This window comes from Microchirus variegatus (genome assembly GCF_963457635.1).
Source record: "Microchirus variegatus genome assembly, chromosome: 9".
In the NCBI taxonomy this organism is placed as follows: domain Eukaryota; kingdom Metazoa; phylum Chordata; class Actinopteri; order Pleuronectiformes; family Soleidae; genus Microchirus; species Microchirus variegatus.
In genome coordinates this window covers 13898369-13920085 of record NC_139810.1, presented here as the reverse complement: position 1 = coordinate 13920085, position 21717 = coordinate 13898369, and the positions used below count along the sequence as shown (strand labels likewise).

Sequence of the window (21717 nt, the reverse complement as noted above, 5' to 3'; positions counted from 1 at the left end):
TAGACTAGTAGTCTGCATGTAATCAACAACTGACAGTCAGATCAAATACAGAAAGAACAATTCAAAAACATTTCGACAATATTTATTGTCTCTTTTATACAATTATATAGATGTAACACTGAACATATGTATTATTTTCTTCTCTCTTAAAGGAAAAGAAGCTCTGAGAGTGCTTATTTTCTGTGACCTAAGTTCAGATTTGAGTGGGTGTGTTTGGTCAAAAATGTTGTGTTTGGTCTCATAGTAGTGTTCACGTTGCCCCTTTTTACAAGTGCCACCGTCTCTGAACATATGAGACAGACTGGGTTTGTGGTTGTAGGAGGAAGATTGAACATGAATGAGTCTGTCCATTCTGGGTTGAAAGCTCTATTTTAGCTGTCCACTTTTCTCTGTGTCTTCTCTCGCTGTAAACACACTTTTCTCTGTGTCTTCTCTCACTGTAAACGCTTTTTCTCTGTGTCTTCTCTCGCTGTAAACTCTCTTTTTTCTCTGTCTTCTCTCGCTTATCGCTCACTAGTCTCCCTGTCTGTCACTCGCTATTTAGCGGGATTCACAGATTTGATTGGTTTTTAGTGGCGTCACGTGGGGTGACTCAAGTCGAATGCAATTGGTCAGTGGATTTCCGGATTCGCTCAACCAGTACCGTAAAGTCTAGAGAAGCTGCACCGGTCAAAATAGAAGCACCTCGTCAACATTTAAAAGAATTAATTAGTTAAATAATTTATTCACTGTAGGTCCAGGTCCGTACAGGACGGCGTCTGGGTCTGGACTCGGATTGCGGTCCGCCTGTTAGTGACCTCTGATCTATAGCATTGATTCACACAAATCATTGATTTCCAAATTATATGATGCCCTTCTCTGTAGAATTAGATTTGCATCAGTATTTTCAAACACTTTTCATGAAGCAAGCACCACTTTATGAGCCACACAAAATTATGAAATTAGATTTGAGTCGCTGTCCGTGTGAAACTAGTCGGTCGACATCTGACAAAATAATTGTCAGTATCTAATGTTTATAATTTGACAAACGTTATATATTTACAATTATTTTGTCTGAAGTTGACAGGGAAAAGTTGGAAAACTTGAAAATCACTGTATCGGATGTTGGACAGATAAAAATGTAAAAATTGTGATATTGGTATCAGACACAAAAAAATATGGTATCATGCCACCCCTAATTTGAATGCATAGTATGTAAATTCTGCTGCTGCGGTTCTCACTCTTTCAATCAAAAGAACAGCAATAAAACAACCTTCAGATAATGTCACTAAGTAACAATAAATGGTGAGTAATATTTAGCAGTGAGTATAAATGGTTGGTAATAGTAAAATAAAAGTTGTGAGAGCCAGGTATATTAATTTTACAGGTCACGCAGACAGCTCTTCTAAACTCTGAGAATATTTACAGCAGCTACTGGAGAACATGATTCTACACTTCACTTCACAGCTATCACTATTAACCAGGATTTAAAAATATTTAGAAATATTCAGATTTGGTGCTGATTTCAGTTCCACTGGTAGCTTGGAGCTACCACTCTCTCCAGACATGCAAGGCAATGATGCAGAGTCTGTTGAAGTCTGATATATGGGCACTAGTAGAGATGTATAATGATTTACATCTCCTTTTAAGATAAAACTTCTCAGATTTTTGTTTTCCCTGTTTTCAAAGAGATTAGGTTCCTCGTTTAATTTCAAGATATGTCACTTGTATCAGTGGCAGCTGGTTAACACCTGGAAACGCACGTATATAATGTGACATTTGTGTGGTGCATATGTGTGCCTGTGTCCCTTTAATAAAATCGTAGTCCAGCTGCTTTCACAACCAATCACTCAGGATCCGTGCAGCTGGCGCTCAAATAAACCGGCTGTGTGCTGCTCAAGCCAGTGTAGACCGGCTCAGACTGGCTCACACTGGCTTACTCTGGCTCACACTGGTTCTTACCTCAGCTGGCTGGTGAGGGGAAATGTATGAGTTTTTGATATATACGGGGGTGGGGGCAACATATTATGCAGACTAAAACATTTATATGAAGTTAAATCTTCTGCCTCATATTTGACTTTAGAAAATAAGTTAATGTGCTGAGGTAATTATGTGTCGGGGTGTATGATTACAGCTGTAATTCACCTAATTCCATTAAAAGGTCCAACTAAAGTGATTTAGTGAAACGGTCCTCGTTTTTCGACCACATGATTTAATATTCTAGTAAAAATGCCAGGCATGACTAGATTGAATTCTCTGCCGACGAGTGTTAAATCAATTAGGCGCTGCGAATAGGCACCGAGTCTCATGTGGTGCCAAGGATTTTTAATAACAGAAATAGAACTAAAAGCAATTATCAGAAAACCTTTTTATTAGGCCCCTTTTATTTGAAGCAGGAAAGTTCAGGGGGTCCTCAGGTTGTAGTTGATGTGTGGACTTGTTTTTTTTATGGTGACACTGTTTCAGTTTTCTTCTGCGTTCACTCACCAAACACTAAATTAATACCCCAATGTTTCACCTTTGCACCACGTTTGACCTGTTTTCCCTCGCATTTTGTGTCTTCTCTCCTCAGTAAATGTGATGCGGTGTTTGGTGTGCCACCAGGACTACAAGCAGACTGACATTATTGACAACTACTTTGTCAAAGATACCACAGAGGCCACCAGCACATCAGATGAAAAGTCTGCACAGGTGAGCCCCAGAAAATGTGAAATTGGTGTTCAATACTTTCACCACACTGTCAACATTCTAGTAGGTTTTTTAGACACCGTTTAGAGTGTTTAGACACACCGTTGACCTTGTCATTCTGCAGATTCCGTTTGATCAATATTAACACACCTTATATAAGTGATGCAACCACCTTCTCTAAGTAGGGCTGCCAGATTTTAAGAAAAACTCAAACCTACTTTGCATACTGAATTTTCAAGGGGAATACAACTATTCAGTTGTATGTCCATTTATCAATCTGGAGAATGGAATATGATTTCCATGTGATTACAACACATGCGTTCACTGATGCTCGTGAAGTCTGCTTGCTCACTCTCGCTCTCCTCTCACAGCTTTCGTGCCGACATACACATTGCCCTGTCTCTAATATTTCCCTCATAAAGCATTTTTTACATATCACTTAACATAGGTATATTCCAGGACCTAAAGCAGATCTAAGAAAATATCTCAACTGAACATGGCAAAAGAAAATGCTACTGCGCAGTCCGTACATTACTGTTCATTTTTGCAAATGGCATAAGGGATCCAATTTTTATAGCAGTCCTCCAAATGTCAAATTCTGTTGTGGTACCATTTCTCCAAAGTCTCAGGGCCTGATTTACTAAAGCTTTGCGCGTGCAAAAACGTGTGCAAACTGGATTGCACACGCAGATTAGCGTTGATGCTGATCTACTAACAGGGCGCAACGAGGAGCGCATCCCTGAGACGGGCACAATAGCACCCGCAACCCATTTAGCGTTCTTGCCTTAATGCATATGCAATATGGGGCGTTTACACGCTATTTTGCGTGTGATGGGAGGAGAAAATGTAAATGTTATTTTAGCACGCGCAAAGTGATTTATCAAACCTGAAACTGATTGTGGTGTTTTTTTTTCACATTTTTGCGTCTATATTTAGCACGTTTGAAAGGCAGGTCTTAACTGGCACAGCGGTGCGCAGCGTGCACATGGCTGCGGTTATTTATAGTTATATATTTGTAAATCAGGAAATTACGCTTTTCGAGAGCATGTTCAACTACGCGTTCACAGATGACGCACATTCATTTCTTATTTGGTATATCTGAATAAATTAAACATAGATATCCAGAGGAGAAATGCGTGTTTGTACTGGTATGGGCTTACCTTGCAGTTTGTGGTTCAAGGAGGGGTCGTACCTATGTTCCCCGGTTAAGACCGGAGGAACGGGGAACCCCGCTTTACCTTAACGGCTCCAGCTCTAACCTGGTCTACTCTCGGTGCACGGCAAAGCGCAGGTGGCACAGTGCGCACACGTCACCAAAACCTCACAGGCAGGTTACCCTAACCCTAACCCTTCCAGTTCCAGGCACATTTAAATGCAATAAATAATCACAACAATCACTATTTAATGTAACTATCTGAATCAGCTATAGATATATCATCTATATCGATTGTCCCGTCGCCTCTGACGTCAGATCAAAGGCTGTTGGCACGCGTAATGGAAACTCAGCCTGACTGAATGAACACAGATGAAACCAGGGACGGACTGGGACTAAAAAGCTGTTGTGATGATCCGCTTTATTTATTTATTTACTTATTGATAAGAAAGTCACTCATCCATTAGATCCATAAAAACAGCAGAACTCGCTCCCTGGCAGCTGTCAGTGAGCTGCAGGTGAGTCAGGAGGAGAGCGCAGCACCTTCTTTTTTTTACGGCAACATCCATTGTCCATAGTTTTCTTTGTTTGATACGTCAGGTAATGATGGAGCTGTACAAAATACCGACGCAGGATTATAATAATAATAATAATAATAATAATATAAAAAGGTCCTATGGACCCGGGGAACAATATGTCATATATGCCTCGATCCCAGTTATCTGCTCATCGCTGAACGTCACTTTCTGTTCGGTGGCTTCAAATTTAATTCAGCGCTTCCGTTGAGTCTGCTCTTTCTCCATGTTGACAACTCTTGACTCGCGCAAAATCCTCATTTAAATAGGGCGGTCTTAATCACTTCTGCGCCTGTAGTCAATTGCGGCCGCAATCTTAGTAGTTCACCCGCAAAACGTAATCCAGTAGCGGGCGCAGTCTTTCTGCTCGCGCAAACAATTTAGCGCTCGCTATTTGGAATCTTAGTAAATCAGGCCCTCAGTGTTCAGAGTCAAAAGAACAAGTTTGATTTACTGTGAATGTGTTTTCGTTGACACTTCCAACTCCATACTAAGAGTTCTATGGACTTTGCCCCTTATCTTAATCAAGTGCTTGACAATGGGGTTATCTCTTCTTCTGGATGTGACCAAAAGTGTGAAGTGATTTCTTCCATTTACAGTAGAAATCCCTTCACACTTTTGGTGCTTTTCCATTATACACTTCTAGAACTACTGTTTGGTACCATTGCAGGGTCCTCATAGCACGGCTTCATAAAACTGCAGTGCTGTTATGTGACACAAATACACTAGTGACAATACTAGTGTACTGAATAATTAGTATTGATTAATTAAAATTAGTTTAATTAGTTTAGCACACCGTTTGACAGGGTCACTGAACTAAAACATAGCTGAGCAGGTTGCCAACCGTTTACTTGGCGAGCACTGAGGGGCGTTAACATTACTGGAGATTACTGGAGTAGCTCCTCAAATGGATGCACAAATGAGAGCGATGCATTCATTATGCACATCCGTTGCAAGATGAAAGTTCCACTGGTAATTAATTATCTTTGTTTTTTGTTTTTTAGTTTAATGCATTAATTGGGTTAGTAAAGCCATAGCACCAGTTGAGTCATCTCAGTCGCTCTCAAGTAGCCATTGTTCAGCAGCAAATGTGTTCGCTCCAACTCCATACTGTTGCACAAATGTCCTGTGCAGATTTTGAATCCTCTCCATGCACTCGGGCTGAATGGTTCCAAAATCCTGAAGATAATGCTTAATTATAATTATTATAATACAATGTATTTGGCCTTATACCACAAGAAGAATATAGTTTTTAATCTACAATGGTACTACAAAATGCTACTAAACTATATTTTCCTTTTGGCTGCCAGTGTTTATTATTTTCCCAACATAGAGTATTGGTCTCAATATGTCATTGTCACCTATTAATGATCATAGCACACACTAATCACTCAACACCACTACAGATTCTAGACTTCTCATTCTCTCTAGAGTTGTTTTTCGATTCTTATGAGTGTTCTTTTCTTCAGGTTTGCACAAGTTGTGAGGACAATGCCGGAACCATAGGCTTCTGTGTTGAATGTGGAGAATGGCTGTGTCAGACATGTGTGGAGGCCCACCAAAGGGTCAAAATTACCAAGGACCACAAGATTCGAACAAAGGAGGATGCTGACGCTTCCTCTGGTAAGATGTATCACCATAAAACTTGAGGACAGACTAAGATGTTTAAAGTAAAAACAGCAAATGCCTGAATAGGACAAACCTGTGTTTGATGCACTGGGAATGTGGTGCTGCATAAGATGTTGCCATGGTAACAGTGCTGGGTTTGTTGTCATGTGTTTACAGAGTCTGTTGGAACGTCAGGACAGAGGCCTGTATTCTGCCCCATCCACAAGCAGGAGACGCTGAAGCTTTACTGCGAGACCTGTGACACCTTAACCTGTAGGGACTGCCAGCTGCTCGAGCACAAGGAGCACAGGTAATTAAGTCAAAGTAACTCGGAGGTTTCCAACATTTTTCTTTGTGAGCTATAGCTACTCATGTGTCTCATCTCATCTTCTTATATTCTTTCGGCTTCTTCCTTTAGTATCGTGACACTTATTTACACGGCTTATTTGCAACACAACCAACTGAATAAGCTCGTTTTGCTCAATTACTGTATCAAAACATTGCAAAAAATAAATTAACCTGCATGTGCATGTTATATTCCTGTATTGTTTGTAACATTCTTAACACCCTGTAAACCAAATACGGCATTTCTCTTCTTCACACATTCATCATTCAATTCAAGTATCCCGAGGGGCATTTTGAGTTATTTAAAGATCTTGAAAGTGTGGTTTCTTAAGCTTTCCAACAATGTATAACGCATAACAAATTATGTGAAGATGTGGCCATTTGATTGTAGACACTCCTCAAACTGGTTTAGGGAGAATTTTTGCCTCAAGATTTGCATCTCCTTTGGGAGCCTAGTGACAGTATCATCACATTTACATATGATGTGGCGATACAGTCCAACCCCTTCCTGGTCTAGCTGCCAGTGACATTTGATATCTGTTAGCCCACAGGACAGAAACTATTGTAGTAGTTTGAACAAAGGTTATCAGTAGCAGGACTAGGGACCCGGAGGGTTCTATGAAGAGGTTCCATATGAATATAAATTTCATAAAAATGAAAAAAAAAAAGATCTATCTAAGATAGATCCATATTTCTAATATCAAATAAAATACATTTAACTGGCTCTGTGGTATATTGTGAATGGGTCAGTCTAGAATGAGATCCCGTGGCTGATGATGTAGCTAACCTTCAGATGGTTGCTAAATCATTAGCATCACAGTCAATACTTCAGACCCAAAGCTGTGTCCTTCACACAATTTTCAAGCACAAGTTAATAAGACGTTTGGGGGTGCTTTCTTTTCATCGCGGGCCGTCATGTCGTCATCTTAGAAGTAACTACTGTACGTCATTCTCGTGTCCTGCCACTCTCATTTTCCATCCGTTTGTTGTACGTAAGCTCTGGAAAATACCGATGTTTCCTCTTTGACATGCAGCTTATTGGCTGAAAGAAAAGAAAAAAAGCACTCAAATGTTGTATCACCACACCCCCAACTTGGAATCAGTTCACTCGGTTCAATACAAATTTTATAGTTTTAAGACCCCAATACTGTGATTTAACCTCTTCTTCCCTGACCCTCTTTTTGGAGTCCCTGCTTGAAAATGACATGCCCAAACTAAATAGAGTAAATCTCTGCAGTTGCAAGCAGTTACAAGCTCTATGTGAATTATCTTGGTATCAAAATAAAGATAACACTTGTGAGATTCCACCAGAGGTGTAAGTTTCACTGTAGATGCAACTGTGTCAGAATAAATGTACATGGAACACAGCATAAATGAAGGATTATTTTCTCTCACCTAAAAAAATATTGCATTTTAAAGCAAATATCACCTTTAAAATATGCAGCAGGAGCTTAACACATGGAGGTCATGTAACAACATGTGGACATGAGCTGTGCAAAGTCTGATGCTGCTGAAGTGAAGCAGAGTGAAATTACAGAGATTTTAGTAAAGAGATTGCTAGGCGTTCTCTCTTTGGCACAGTTTGGCACAATCTGTGCCATTTGAGATTTCTTATGTACCAAATTATTAAAACCCATTTAATTTTATTTACATGTCACTATTGGTCTAAAAATAACTTATTTTGGGGGGGGGGGGAAGTATGATAACTCACTGCAAATCGATGCTCTCTGTGCGGTGCGTAATAACAACTCCGTGACTCTGCGGCGTCTTCAGTTACGCAGCGCCATAGCTCTGGCTTGCCTTGGTCAATTTGGGTGATTGACAACTCGTTTTAAACCTCTAAACTGGTAGAATCAGACCCCGATCTCCAAATGCATGTGAATCACTTCATTAGCGAGTCAAAAGGACATAAATGCATATGACGCATTTGTGCGGACATTCGCCCTTCTCTAATCAGAACGATCTAATGTCACTCTGTAATGATCAATCAGAACGGGATTTGTTCCCAAAGCATGCTGGGAAGGGTAGTTCTTCATTAGAAGTGGTTTTGTTCCGGTGGAAATAACTTGTTTTTAAAAACAGCAAAGGTAAGACAATATTTCTGCATGTATTTCTTGAAAGTCAGTTGTTGCTTTGCTCTTATTTTGTGGCTGGATCCGTGAATATTGGTTGTAGAGTGATAAGAAATGGTACCGCTGGAATCGGTGGATTCTCCGCTGTCGAGTGGACACGTTTTTTAATTACAGAATCACGCTGATGCTCCGGTGCCGCTTTTCAATGTGTGTGCTGCAACATTTTTTCGATCCTGCTGTTTGATCCATTGGTGTTTTAACTGTGTTTTGTGAACATAAGAATGGTTTATATGAGTTTTTAGCTGAGTTTCTGACCTTTCAGTGGATATGCAGCATGTCTGTTTGTTAAAGTTGGATAAGGTTTTATGACGCTTTTGTCACTGCGTCTGACGCTGCCCCCGGTACTGGGGGCAACCGTGATGAAGAGGTTAAAGCATGGCTTCTTTGCGACTTGTATATTCTGTAAAAAACAGAAATCACTAATTTTTTTACCTTGATATTCTGTACAAACAATGATGAACAACAACTTTTGTAAGACTCTAATCCCCAATTAAGCGAGTATACCAGAATAGTGTCCGAGTGTGTGCAACGGCTGTCGTGGTCACACCCCTACCGTCTCAGAGCGGAGATTAACACTTTTATTTAGTTATTTATTTTTATTTATCCTTTATTTAGCCAGGAAGGTCCCATTGAGATACAAGATCTCTTCTTCTAGGGAGACCTGGGCAAGATGGCAGCACAACTAGTACAAATAGTCACGGCGACAAAATATAAAAATATACAACAGATTATCAAAGAAATGTAACACAAGTTTATTTCATGACAGTCCATAAAACACCTTTAAAGGTGTTCAAAGAAGGCGGTGTCTGTAATAAAATTATGTTTCGCGGCTCTTTCCATGTTCATGGTGCATAGAAGGAGAAAACACTTTTACTGAATTCAGAGTTAATTCTAGGAACATTTAGGAAAAGTCAAGTGTAGACCTGGTGCTGTGGTTGCTGATGAGGTATGATAACAGGCTAGAAATATAAAAATGAATTTATTCAGTCTGTAAGATTACTACATTGAGTCAACAAGAGAGGTGTATGTGTATCCACTTGGGTTCACTGTTGTCAGACCGTAGTCATTTAAATTTTCTGTCAGGCTTGTTCTGAACTTTGATTGCATGACATTCATGTCAACAAAGCCTGCTTCATGCGGGTATGTTGACCCAAACAAAGCAAACATTTTAGCATTTTAGAGTTGTAGATTTGAGGAGAACATTTGAAAATTCAGCCATTTGTCCTAATATCTCACTAATTTGCACATCCATTATGGGGCTGGCAAAAAATGTCACACAGGGCTTAAGTTTTTCAAAATCAACGAAAATGCCTGCAAACTTCTGTATAAGATTGGACAACAAATCATTGTTTGTGCATCTTTGACACTTTATCCGCCTCTGCATGGATTTCAAACATCTTTGCAACTGAGGGAAAGTACTGAATGTTTTTTACTCGTTGCCTGAACGGAGTTGTTGATTTTCGTATAGCATTTTGGTGAATGATACAATGATAGATCATGTCCCATTCTGCTTTGCAGTGGGCAATAAATCCTGAGTAATGACGAGTCATTGCCAGCGACCCAACACCAGTTTTTCAACCAGTATTTTTTTTTCTTTTACAAATGAGTCATTCACAGTGTCACAAATGTCAGCTCTTCTGGTTATAGTTTTTCAGTGGAAGTAAGGTGAAAAACTCCTCTTTGGAGAATTCTTAAACACCGTCCAAATGAAAACGGCCAGCTGGGCTGTATCATATGAGTCACCCGACTTATCACACTGAATAGAAAACCATTCGCACCTGTTCATGTCTGATTACAGGTCATATTGTTTGTTGAAAATAATTCACGACGAATTCTGGCGTTACCCCTCTGCTCTCAGGTACCAGTTCTTGGAGGAAGCTTTCCAGAACCAGAAAGGCATCATTGAGACCAGCATAGCCAAGCTGCAGGAAAAGAAAAACTATGTTCATTTCTGTGTCTCTCATGTGCAAAACAGGTGGGAACTTTTTTTTGTTTGTTCTGTTATTGTTACAGTTTTTGCATTTTAGTACCAGTGTTTCCAATGCAGCATTGTCTCTTAATGACTGTTTTCGTTCTTTTTCCAGATTAAAAGAACTGAATGAGACACATAAGAAAGTGGAGCATGAAATCAAAATAGCAGTATTTACCCTTATAAATGAGATCAACAAGAAGGGCAAGTCTTTGCTGCAGCAGTTGGAGGTAAGAGAATATTAATGTAATTAATGTCAAATTACAATCAATCTAGCTGAGAACATTAAAGTGCTACAATGGTACTTTAAAAAGATAATTGGTACCTCCTATGTAATTATAGTCACATGCATATATGAGGCCTTAGCCTGTGCTGTTGACTTGCTGGGACTGCATCAAAACATGCTAATGACTTTTTTCTTAATCACCATTAATGGCAGAATTTCAGTAGTTAATCACAATTAATCCACATTTATTTTTACACATTTTATATTGTTTTATTTAGCAACTCGCATAAGTCATAATTAATATTACGTCAAGCAACTCTTCCCAGTGTGACCTGATTGGGAAGATTTATAGACTATTTAAAAAAAGAAAAAAGCGCAATAAGCCGGAGGCAACACAATGTCTATTTCAGAAATGTTCATGTAACAGCATTTGCTATTTGCAAATTTGCTGCAGCATAAATGTATGCAAACTGTCTAAACTGACACAGGTGGAGTGATTATGTGACATAGAGAGGCAGCAGAATTACTTCTCAGTGTCTCTCAGCAGAGCTGCAGCTTCATTCATTCATTTAATCTTCATTCTGTCCCCTAAAGTTGCATTGTATTCCAGTTTTTTTTGTTTCATACCCATACAACCGTCATAAGCTGTTTTTAAGTATGTCACTGACCATCTTCCCACCTCCTCTGAGAGGGCAGCTATGTTTACACACTCCGTGCAAACTCGTACTCTATAAGAGATGCTATACACACACAAAAAACAAAACGGGCAGCATGGTGGCACAGTGGTTATCAGTGGTTAGCACTGTTGCCTCACAGCAAGAAGGTGCTGGGTTCCACTCCCGGTCTGGGACCTTTCTGTGTAGAGTGTGCATCCTCCCACCATCAAAACATGTTGCAATGTTACCACCATCCGGTCGGGTTGGTCCCTTGTGGCGGCACGCTCATTTGCAGTGGCTCTGATCACCCCTCTTCATCTGACCTTGTAATTTCTTTGTGCAGTTTCATGTACAAGGACAATAAAAGTTGATTTCCATTTCAATTAAAATTTTCCAAAACACACGTTAGCCCTTCTTCTTCTTCTTCTTGAATACCCTGTATTCAAATTCAACATCACACAGCGCATTGTCTAAATGTTCTCCCACCCTCTCATTTATGATGGATGTTCCATAAGACTAACGTTAGACATATCTAACATCAACATCCTTCAGGTATGCAAATTTTCATAAATTTCCTCTTTGTTATGCCTCCTGCTTTTCATCTACTGCTCTAGATTTCTTTTTCCTGCCTTCACTGGAACAAGTTGATATTATGGCCAGGATGGACAGGATTAGAAATGAGCATATTCGAGAGACTCCTCCAGTTTGTACGGTTTGGAGATAAAGTAAGAGAGGCAAGGTTGAGATGGTCAGGTGCAGAGGAGGGATAGTAATCATATCGGAGAAAGGATGTTGAAGAGAAAGCTGCCTGGCAGGAGGAAAAGAGGAAGACCGCAGAGAATGTTCATGAATGTTGTGAAGGAGGACACGAGGACAGTTGGTGTAACAGAAGAGGACATAAGGGATGAATTAAGAGGATTTGTGCTCTTATGTTTGTCTCTTTCTTTGATACAACCTCTATCTCCTGCTCTAATAACCCAAACTCTCTGCTGGGATCATCTAATCTATCTCTAGGCATTTGCTAATAACATTTCCATAGTGTAGCTTGATTGGACATTAATGTATTTGAATTTCATTCATGGATTCATTGTTTGGGTGTTTTCAGTAGTTGTCCCTTAACCAAAATAATCTATTTTTTTTTGTCTAGGGTGTAACCAAAGAGCGCAGTATGAGGCTTGTGGCTCAGCATAAAGATACAACTCAGCTGGCTCAACAGATCCACCACGTTCTCAACTTTTGCCATTGGGCGATTACAACTGGCAGCAGCACGGCACTGCTTTACAGCAAGAGGCTGGTAGGTGTCACTTCAGCATTTGGCTTGCATGAGTAGTGATTGAAGTTGAATCTGCTCAAAATTTATTTTTGTCCTGCTTCTAAGACGTAGCATTGACTACATCCATTCTATGTTTTCATTTAAAATTTTAGATGAAAAGAAAAGATGTAAATCTAGACTAGGATTTCCCTTCTGTGTGGGTTAGTTTATCTGCATCCATTATAATGTACCTGAAAATGACGTGACCAATCAGGTGGGTTGTCAATAGTTTAAAAAAAATCACGCTTGAATAAATTCATTATGACCAATAATTTGTTTGAATACATTTGAACATCCCTCTGACTAGGGCTGCACGACAAATCGTGGAAATATCTCTATTCACAACTATACGTGATCTCATTTCTAAATAACCAGTTCAGTGCACAGCAGTCTGACGTCACACATTTTTCCTGGTTATGAGCTAATAGAAACACACCATATGTCACTTAAACCATTACAATAATAATACCAAAAATAATAACAATAAGCCCATTATGCTTAGGCTATATTCATGGTTACTTGAATGCATAATTGAATGTTTCTAATCTTTTGTTCATGAGTGCAATTAACATTTCGATTTGTGAAAAAAACGTGCCAGAGAATTGTGATCTCAATTCTAAGCAAAAAAAATATCCAGAATCGTGCAGCCCTATCCCTGAGCATGCCACCTTTGCCGCTCCCACGAAACACCACACCGTTTTCCTTACAATTTTAATCATTTTTGCCGTATTAACAGTGCTGCTTGCATGAGAAATCGGTTGAATAGGAAGGAATAAATACTCCTTCAGGGTACTGGCAATGGGATGAAGCGTTGACAGCCTCAAGGCAAACTGCCCAACCTAATTTCTAATATTATTTGGAAGAAAAATATGTCTGTCGATATTATCAGTAGGAACGGTGTGGCTGTCTTTTTATTTACACTGTTAACCACAGATGAGAACAGGGATGTCCCTGGCAGACTCCAATATTTATGAGCTGGCGCAAAATCATATCCAAAATCGCACGAAATATCAGAAATTTTAATTTGCAGTCGATGGGTGTTTTCCGGTCAATAATCAGGAAGTAAATGCAGGTAGATACATCTTCACATTTAAAGGTCTTCATTTCTGCCAATAAAGACTCAATCACAACATCAGAGTTTTTAAATGAAAAGAAAGCCAGCAGGGTTTTTCAAACTTCTCACTTTCCAGGGCTTGAAAATGCTGGAGTAATGGGGATGTGGTCGGAGCAGAATTTATGCATTTTTAAACCGAAATTGTGAAATGTAGATGTAGCCTAAGAACACAGCATCAGCCTTTTGTCGTTTTTTTTTGGTATGGCTGCATAACCAGTGTTTCTACACATGTGGCACAAACAACGGATAATTAATTTAACTACTTAACCACAATGCAGATGGCAAATAAGATACAGTACCTTTTTTAATAGGGGATTGTGCAGTAATGAATGCTTACTCAAGGACATGTTTACAGATGAGCCTTTTTTGTGTTCTTGTGAAGCCGGGCTTATTAACCAAACAACACTTCTATCTTTGTGTGCGTGTACAGATCCTGTTCCAGCTTCGCCAGCTCTTTAAAGCTAGACTGGAGCCAGCACCTCAGGCCAATGGAGTTGTTCGTTTCTTCTGTGACCCAACCTTCTGGGCCAAAAATGTGCTGAATCTTGGTGAGAACACAAACCATAGAAATGCAAATGTATTTTAATGTCTGACTAATAAGGTTTGTAGAGGGTGGTTTAAATCGGTGTTGCCAAATTTTTTTTATAACCTATTTTTTTTTTTTTTTTTTTATTAATACTACTGCCTTTCTTTTTAAAGCTACAGTTGCAACCAACTCGACAAACCAACATGCAGTGTTCTAAAATATTGCACTTGAATGAATGTGTAGGAAAAAGTTGTGTGTGTGTGTGCATGCGGTTATGTGCTTTCCAGTGTGTAGTCTAATCTGCTGATCTGAATTAGCTGTGTGTGGCTTACCTACATTGGTTGATTTAACGATGGCGCCTCAGATACAGTGCAGTGCTTTAAAAGTACAGAGAGCACCACTGATCCACATTCCAAACTACTAAATTTCTTTACTATGTGTGCCGCAAGGCTTGTCCTAAGATCCTGGATTTATGAAGATGGAATAAAAAATGGTAGTTTTAAAAGTGGGGACTTTTGTATTTTTGCCCAATAATGGGAAAGTTCAGTTTATATTGTGCTCTATGGAGAAGCTGGATGGCATTTCAAATTCTGTTGTCACTGTAGTCACATTGTGTGAAACTAGATACACACCGATACAATGTACATTTCTTGAATAGGCTTAAAAAAGTGAAACTACTATGTTGAACTGTGTAGAACGAGTCAATTCATTTCATCAGAGAAAAATGTGCAAAAAACATTGAACATTTTGGAATATATGAAATATTCCAGTTAGAAAAAGACAAGTAACAATGTCCTAATTAAGCTGAATGTTTTGCAGTTTAAAGCAAGTTCCTATGTTGACGCATGTTATTAGTTATTCTGTTTTTCAACCCAACTGTAGGTAATTTGGTAATTGAGAAACCACCTCCACCTGTTCAACCACCGAATACAATGGTCGCAGGACAGCCTATTCCACCAGGCCAGGGTCATCCTGGTAAACACCCAGGACAGATAAACCTGGCACAGCTCCGGTTGCAGCACATGCAGCAGGCAGCCTATGCACAGAAGCAACATCATCAACAGCAGCAACATCATCATCATCATCAGCAACAACAGCAGCAGCAGCAGCAGCAGCAGCAGCAGCAGCAGCAGCAGCAGCAGCAGCAGCAGCAACAACAACAACAACAACAACAACAACAACAGCAGCAACAACAACAACAGCAGCAACAGCAGCAACAACAGCAGCAGCAGCACCACCACCACCACCAACAGCAGATACAGCAGCAGATGCGTATTGCCTCCCAAATGTCTCAGCAGCACCCCAGACAGGCTGGCCCACCCTTGGTTCAGCAGCAGGTACTGAAAACACTCACCAATTAATGTGCCACTGTAGAAAAGAATGATGGGCTGATAATTACATTGACTCATCATGCCTTCTTCACAGCAGACATTTTAACATTCACAGCAGGGAAAGCACAGATGCTGCTGATAAACATTAATGACAGCTCTGTTCAGACTTGGTAATTTAATCTATTATTTACACCTGTGTCTTTTCTACTGACTGAGTACGACCATGGATTTTTTTTTTTTTTCTCATGATGACGACTTATCTCGTTTTCTCCATATATCTCCATATTGTTTTCTGGTGATAACCACTTAATTTATTTTGTTATCTTCATGTAACAAAGATTGTTTTCTCATGATAACAAATTCATTATTTGATCATCATCACGATAACGGTGCATGAAAAGGAGTAAAAATCCATGACCGTTCGACTCTCACTTGTCAAAATGTATCCTCTGCTGAAATAGGCCTGTCACTATTGGTGAACATACTTCTTTGGCAATTATCATCATAATAGTCATTTAAATTTCTAGAACCTTATATGTTATGTAGTCATTTGTTTGCTGAGAGTTCCAAAAGATGGAGGATTTGTTGATACAAGATAAGTCTGATTGGTTCAGGAGTAATGGGAGAATGTGGGGAAATACTTCCTATCACTTAATCTTCCTCTGATATAGGGGAAAAAATAGGATCATCATGGATGGTTTACATGAACAATGGTGGTGATTTTTTTTTTTTTTTACATAATCTTTGGTGTTTTTATCGTTTATCTGAATTCCTTACACTGTACTTGTGTATGCATGTATGTTTTAACCAGCCTCCAAGGCTCATCAGCATGCAGCAGCTATCAAGAGGGCCTGGGGGTATGAATGGTGGACCAGGGCCCCCAATATACCCTTCCCCCCAACACATGCGTCTACCGGGCCCTTCACAGGTCCGGATGACCACAGCTCAGCCCAGACTCAATGGACAGCAGTACCCCCCCATGATGCAGCCTCACATGCAGAGACAGGTCAGTACAACCTCCCTGTTCTTCCAGTAAGGAAATACTGTAATTACTGTAATTTTGATATTGCACAGCATATCTTTACTGCATTATAAGTTATGTGCTGCACAAATGTTGGAAATATGTTTAACCCAAAATGTCACTAATTGTGTGTAAGCAGGTGCTGTATAGATACACAAGGTGAGGTCTGAAGTAGCTGAAGAGCGAAAAGTCTGATTTATGCTCCATTGCTGGACCCTTTTAAATTTCAGAAGCAAAAGAAATGGACAAAAAAGATGTACCTTGCTTCAATGTGATTGGTGTCTCCGTTGTTATGCTGAAGTTTCATCTTCAACTGTCAAACAAAATCGTTGCTTCTCTTGTTTGCTTCAACCAGTGCACACTGTTTTTGTGTGACCTGTTGTCCTCAGTAAAAGTACATTTATCTTTTCCTTCTCAGTTGTTTCATGAACTTAAAATCTATCCATTATCAAAACAAAAAGCATCACAGATATAGAGTACATACAAATAAACAAGCGGACACAAGGATGAACTCACCAGGATGAAAGGCTGGATGATATGTCTGGATTGTTGACTGAGCTGACTGAGAACTTCTCAAAACACTTGTCAATCGTGTCAAGCAATGAAGTATAAACCAGGGTTAACTTAGAGAAAAATAAATACTAATAGAAGTATATTGTTTAAAGATCTTTTTTTGAAGATTCTTTTAGCTTTTTTATGAATTGGTTTTGTAGGAATTCTGGAACAACCAGGTGTTATAAAAAGTTATTAAGTTGGAAGCGGTACAAAACATTTAATCATTTTCAACCTCAACAGGAATCAGTTTTTATCGATAATTGAAAAAAATGCTACGTGATAACTTCAACAGTCATTCTGGGTAACACTTTATAATAAGTAAACACTATTAGCATTAGTTAAGCATGACTAACTATTGAATTCATCATTTATAATGCATGAATACTCATTACATTGTATTTTATAAACACGGTTATAAATGTTTTACTCGTCCCATCAGCTGAGGAACAGTGTCCAAATAGGTGCTGTACTCAAGCAGGCAATCAGCATAAACGAGCTCTTTGATCAGCTTAAGCCCAATTTATACTCCTGCGTAAAGTGCTCTGCGTAGGCTACGCAGAGTCCTCTGCGTCTGCGTCGACGCAGAACCTGTTGTAGAGTCTCTGCGTCGTCTCCGGCTGCACGGAATATTTTTTAAGTGTCCGTCACTCCGTCAAGGGACAACGGAGACGGCAAGAGCTGCGATTGGTCCTCAGGACAGGCCGAGCGAAGCTGCTCTGTGCCGGCTCACAGTGCGCACCGAGCATCCACAGACGCGGAGCTGATCCCCGCCGATAACACCGCTGCCAAACTATAAATACGTCATATCTTAACACACACAGCACGTTTAGACTCTAAATGGCCAATTTCTCGCCTCAAATTATCTTAAAACTGCGTTCCGTCACACAGAAAAGTGAGAAACGGCAACTGTTTCAACAACAGTCTTTCTCTCCCTTTCTCTCTCGGACACCATTGCTCACTGTAGCCAGAAGCACAACAACCTTGCGCAGCGACCCCTACTGATCGGGCGGGAAATTGCAGCGCGTGTCCGTCACCACGACGCAGAAGTGTAAAGGCTCGAGTCGTCTCCGTGGTGACGCAGTCGGATAACGCATTACGCAGTCGGAGAAGTATAATGTGGCTTTTACAAGGGACTGCTCTCTCTCGTCTCTGTGTGTGTCCAGCAGTCGCTCAGTAGATGCCAACACTTCAGCACATGAGTAAAACATTTATAACTGTGTTTATAAACTACATACTAATGAGTATGCATGCATTATAAATGATGAATTCAATATTTATTCATGCTTAACTAATGCTAGTAGTGTGTACTTAAAAGTGTTACCTAATTCGGTAGCGAAAAAAGAAAAAGCTTGTCTTCCACTGGCCATTCCATTTTCGTTATGGCAGGGTTATAACAAATATGCATTTTAACATGATTTTAGCACTTAGCACTGCTTCCCCTATGTATCTGTACATAACATTTGTTAAGTTAAATCTGTACAGTATGAAAATGTACATTCATTGCCTGCATGTAAGACTAGGAAAGAAACCCCCCACTATACCCAGCCCCCTTTTCTTTGTGTCCAGATGACTTTAGAATCTGAGATGAGCCACCAAAGGTTTCGTTTCTTACTACAATCAGGGGTTTGGCACCTTTTTTCCTACTTTGTCATTTGTGTGTCTTGTGCAGCATGAGTTGTCACCCAAATGCATGATCATGCAGCCCTGCTGTTATCACAAACAAGTTGTTTTTAAACTCGGAGACTGACCTGCCTCATTGGTCCTGCCCCCACTTCTTTCCTTTCTCCCTTTTTCTTTCTGTCCTTCCCTCATTTCCATGATCTTTTCCTCCTACATCTGTCAATCATTCTTTTTCTGTACAGCATTCCAACCCAGGGCATGCAGGCCCTTTCCCAGTGGCGTCCCTTCATAATGCCAACCCCACAAGTCCCACCAGTGCCAGTATGGCTGGCGCCCACACTCATCGTGGGCCTGCCAGCCCCATCATAGGTCCTATCGAGCTCATCCCCTCCGTTACCAACCCCGAGAACCTGCCCTGCCTACCTGAGATCCCGCCCATTCAGGTGCGCACTTTCTTACTAATTTGATCTCAGCTGCCAGTTTTGTTGTTTCAAAGAATATATAAATTCCAATAAAATGTAGAGACTCGTAATAATGTGTTAATACTGAGTTGAGTTTAAGTGTCCTAAATGTGTGAACCAGCATGAAGAATACCAGAAATGGGATCAGTCATTTTTTGAATTGATTTTACTAATAGAAGATATGTTTTCCGTGAAAAACGGAGAGTTAGTTCTACTGTTATCATGAATAACCAAACATTTTAAGACAAAGAATGTTTTAAACCATGCATACTATTTAGTGAATCTGTAAAATATATGTAGATTAATACAATTTTCTAAAAAGCATCTTGAAAAATAATGCTTATTTTATAAGCTTAATGTGTCCACTAATTGTCTGTTCCCATTTTATTTTTTCCCTCATCTCTTTCAGAAGTTGTTATTCAATCATTAATTCAGTTTGACTTTCTAATATTTTCCTCATCTCTGTACTTGTCTTGGTTAGCTTGAGGATGCAGGTTCAAGCAACCTTGGACACCTCCTTTCACGCTACATCACTGCCAGCACACAGCATCATCTGGGCTCAATAGACATGAATCCCTCACCTGTACTGTCCACACACTCGCCTGGATCGTCAGGTACATGCCCTTTTCTTCCCACAGCTTCCAAATATCCAATTTAAATGGTTATAAATACAAGCCATTTATCCCAATCGTAAAAATGTTTAAACCTGTAAAGCATTCCCAAATAATATTTTTAAAATGCCATATGACATATCAAGTAATATCTGGGGAGAAATTGACCTGAACAAGAGGAAATGATCAATGCAGCTATATCAAGTCTGTGCTGTCTCTGTCTCCAGGTCTTTCCAATGCTCACACTCCAGCACGACCTTCGAGCACTTCCAGCACAGGCAGTAGAGGCAGGTAAGGAACATTTCAGTCACAAAACATCCAATAATCAAAGCTGTTTTTTCCACCAGGAGCTTGTAAAAGAGTAATGGGTCATTAATGTTAAATTTACTGAATATTTTACGATTTACATCTCACACCAATGCTGACATTTTACAGTCAGGGAGGTCAGCTTCATGTTCAGTAATTTTTCAGGACATAACACCGTATCTTCATTTTGATTCGTTGAGTTTTATTGTGTTGGAGATGGGTACGGAAGGGTATTGCATTCACCATAGAAAAAAAAAAAAATAATAATAATTACAAGATAATTATAAACAACTGGAAAAACGGCATTTAGCCAGTCCACTGTAGTCAGTGCGACCCGCAATAAGAGGCATAGTGCTAAGCCCAATAGTCCTGTTCACCACCAACCAATTCACACCGCCAAGCCAAAATAAAACCAGATTAAAAGAAATAGGTGGACGTATTTGCTTCCATGATATTGAACACTCAGCTAACCTGAAGAAAGCTTCCGCTCTTAATTATGCTTCTGTAGATTGGTGCTCTGTAAATTGTTTTAAACAAAATATTGTGCTAAAGCAGGTAGAGCCTGTACCTCCAGAAAAAAGGGGTGATATGTTTATAATGTTCTGTTATCAACTCCATGTTGACAGGTCAATGTCAAGTATATGATTTTTTTTTTTCAAATTTATATGAAAAATGTTTGTTACCTAATACAAAATACAAAACAAAATACCCTAATAAAAACATGTCACCGTGTCAGTGCAGATTTTCGTAGTTAACATAGTATTTACTTTTATGCTGCTTTGTTATTCATTTGAGACCCAGAGAGCTATATTATAATGAGCTATATTATTATTATAATAATTAGTCCTACTTTGTTGTGTTAATATGTCTAAATATATTTGATTGATTATTTCTTTCCCTGTGATTTGAATCTATCTAAGCTGTAGCTCTGCTGGGAGGGCAGTACAAGGAAGTGGAACTGCTGCAGAGCAGGTGAAGGTGAAACAGGAGCCAGGTACAAACAATAGCTACAGCTGTCCATCTTCATCTGTCAAGACTGAGCGTGGCACAGATGCTGGGAGGAGTGCTTGCATGGTATGAATACTGTTCTTCATCAATTTTTTATTTTCAAACAATCCATAATATTTGGGAATGTGGTAAAGCCATTTGGGAATATGGTATTGCCATAAATGGGTTAAAAAACCCATTAAATTAATATTTCCCCCCCATAACAGACACATGACCTTTGTGAAGCCTGTGCTTGCCAAAAAGACAATGTTTGAATATTTATTAATGCACATTATAGTATTGCTTTGTGCTTTACAAAGATGAGCTCTCCTTCATAAAGCTTCAAAAGAGGAAGACTACAGACAATGTTCATGGATGTTGTGAAGGAGCTCATGAATGTTACACTGTGTAGCACCAACTAAAGGGAGTAGCTGAAAAAAGAAGAGACATTTGTAAATAGGTGTCAGCAACAACAATGGCTCAAAAAAGAATGCATGTTTTAGGACTGATGATATAAGAAAATGTAAGTTATTAAACTAAAC

General features: G+C 39.5%; 1 protein-coding gene across 1 annotated transcript in view; it reads left to right on the top strand.

Annotated features, from left to right (window-relative positions):
* Positions 1 to 21717, top strand: part of trim33 (tripartite motif containing 33) — a 38980-nt gene that overhangs the window by 8913 nt on the left and 8350 nt on the right. Inside the window, exons 2-14 of the mRNA XM_083895690.1 lie at positions 2552 to 2670; positions 5865 to 6018; positions 6181 to 6313; positions 10339 to 10455; positions 10565 to 10679; positions 12479 to 12625; positions 14188 to 14305; positions 15166 to 15620; positions 16426 to 16620; positions 19053 to 19253; positions 19753 to 19885; positions 20110 to 20173; positions 21109 to 21262. Coding sequence (XP_083751816.1) covers positions 2552 to 2670; positions 5865 to 6018; positions 6181 to 6313; positions 10339 to 10455; positions 10565 to 10679; positions 12479 to 12625; positions 14188 to 14305; positions 15166 to 15620; positions 16426 to 16620; positions 19053 to 19253; positions 19753 to 19885; positions 20110 to 20173; positions 21109 to 21262 — 2105 coding nt within the window. The remainder of the gene's footprint in view (positions 1 to 2551; positions 2671 to 5864; positions 6019 to 6180; positions 6314 to 10338; positions 10456 to 10564; positions 10680 to 12478; positions 12626 to 14187; positions 14306 to 15165; positions 15621 to 16425; positions 16621 to 19052; positions 19254 to 19752; positions 19886 to 20109; positions 20174 to 21108; positions 21263 to 21717) is intronic.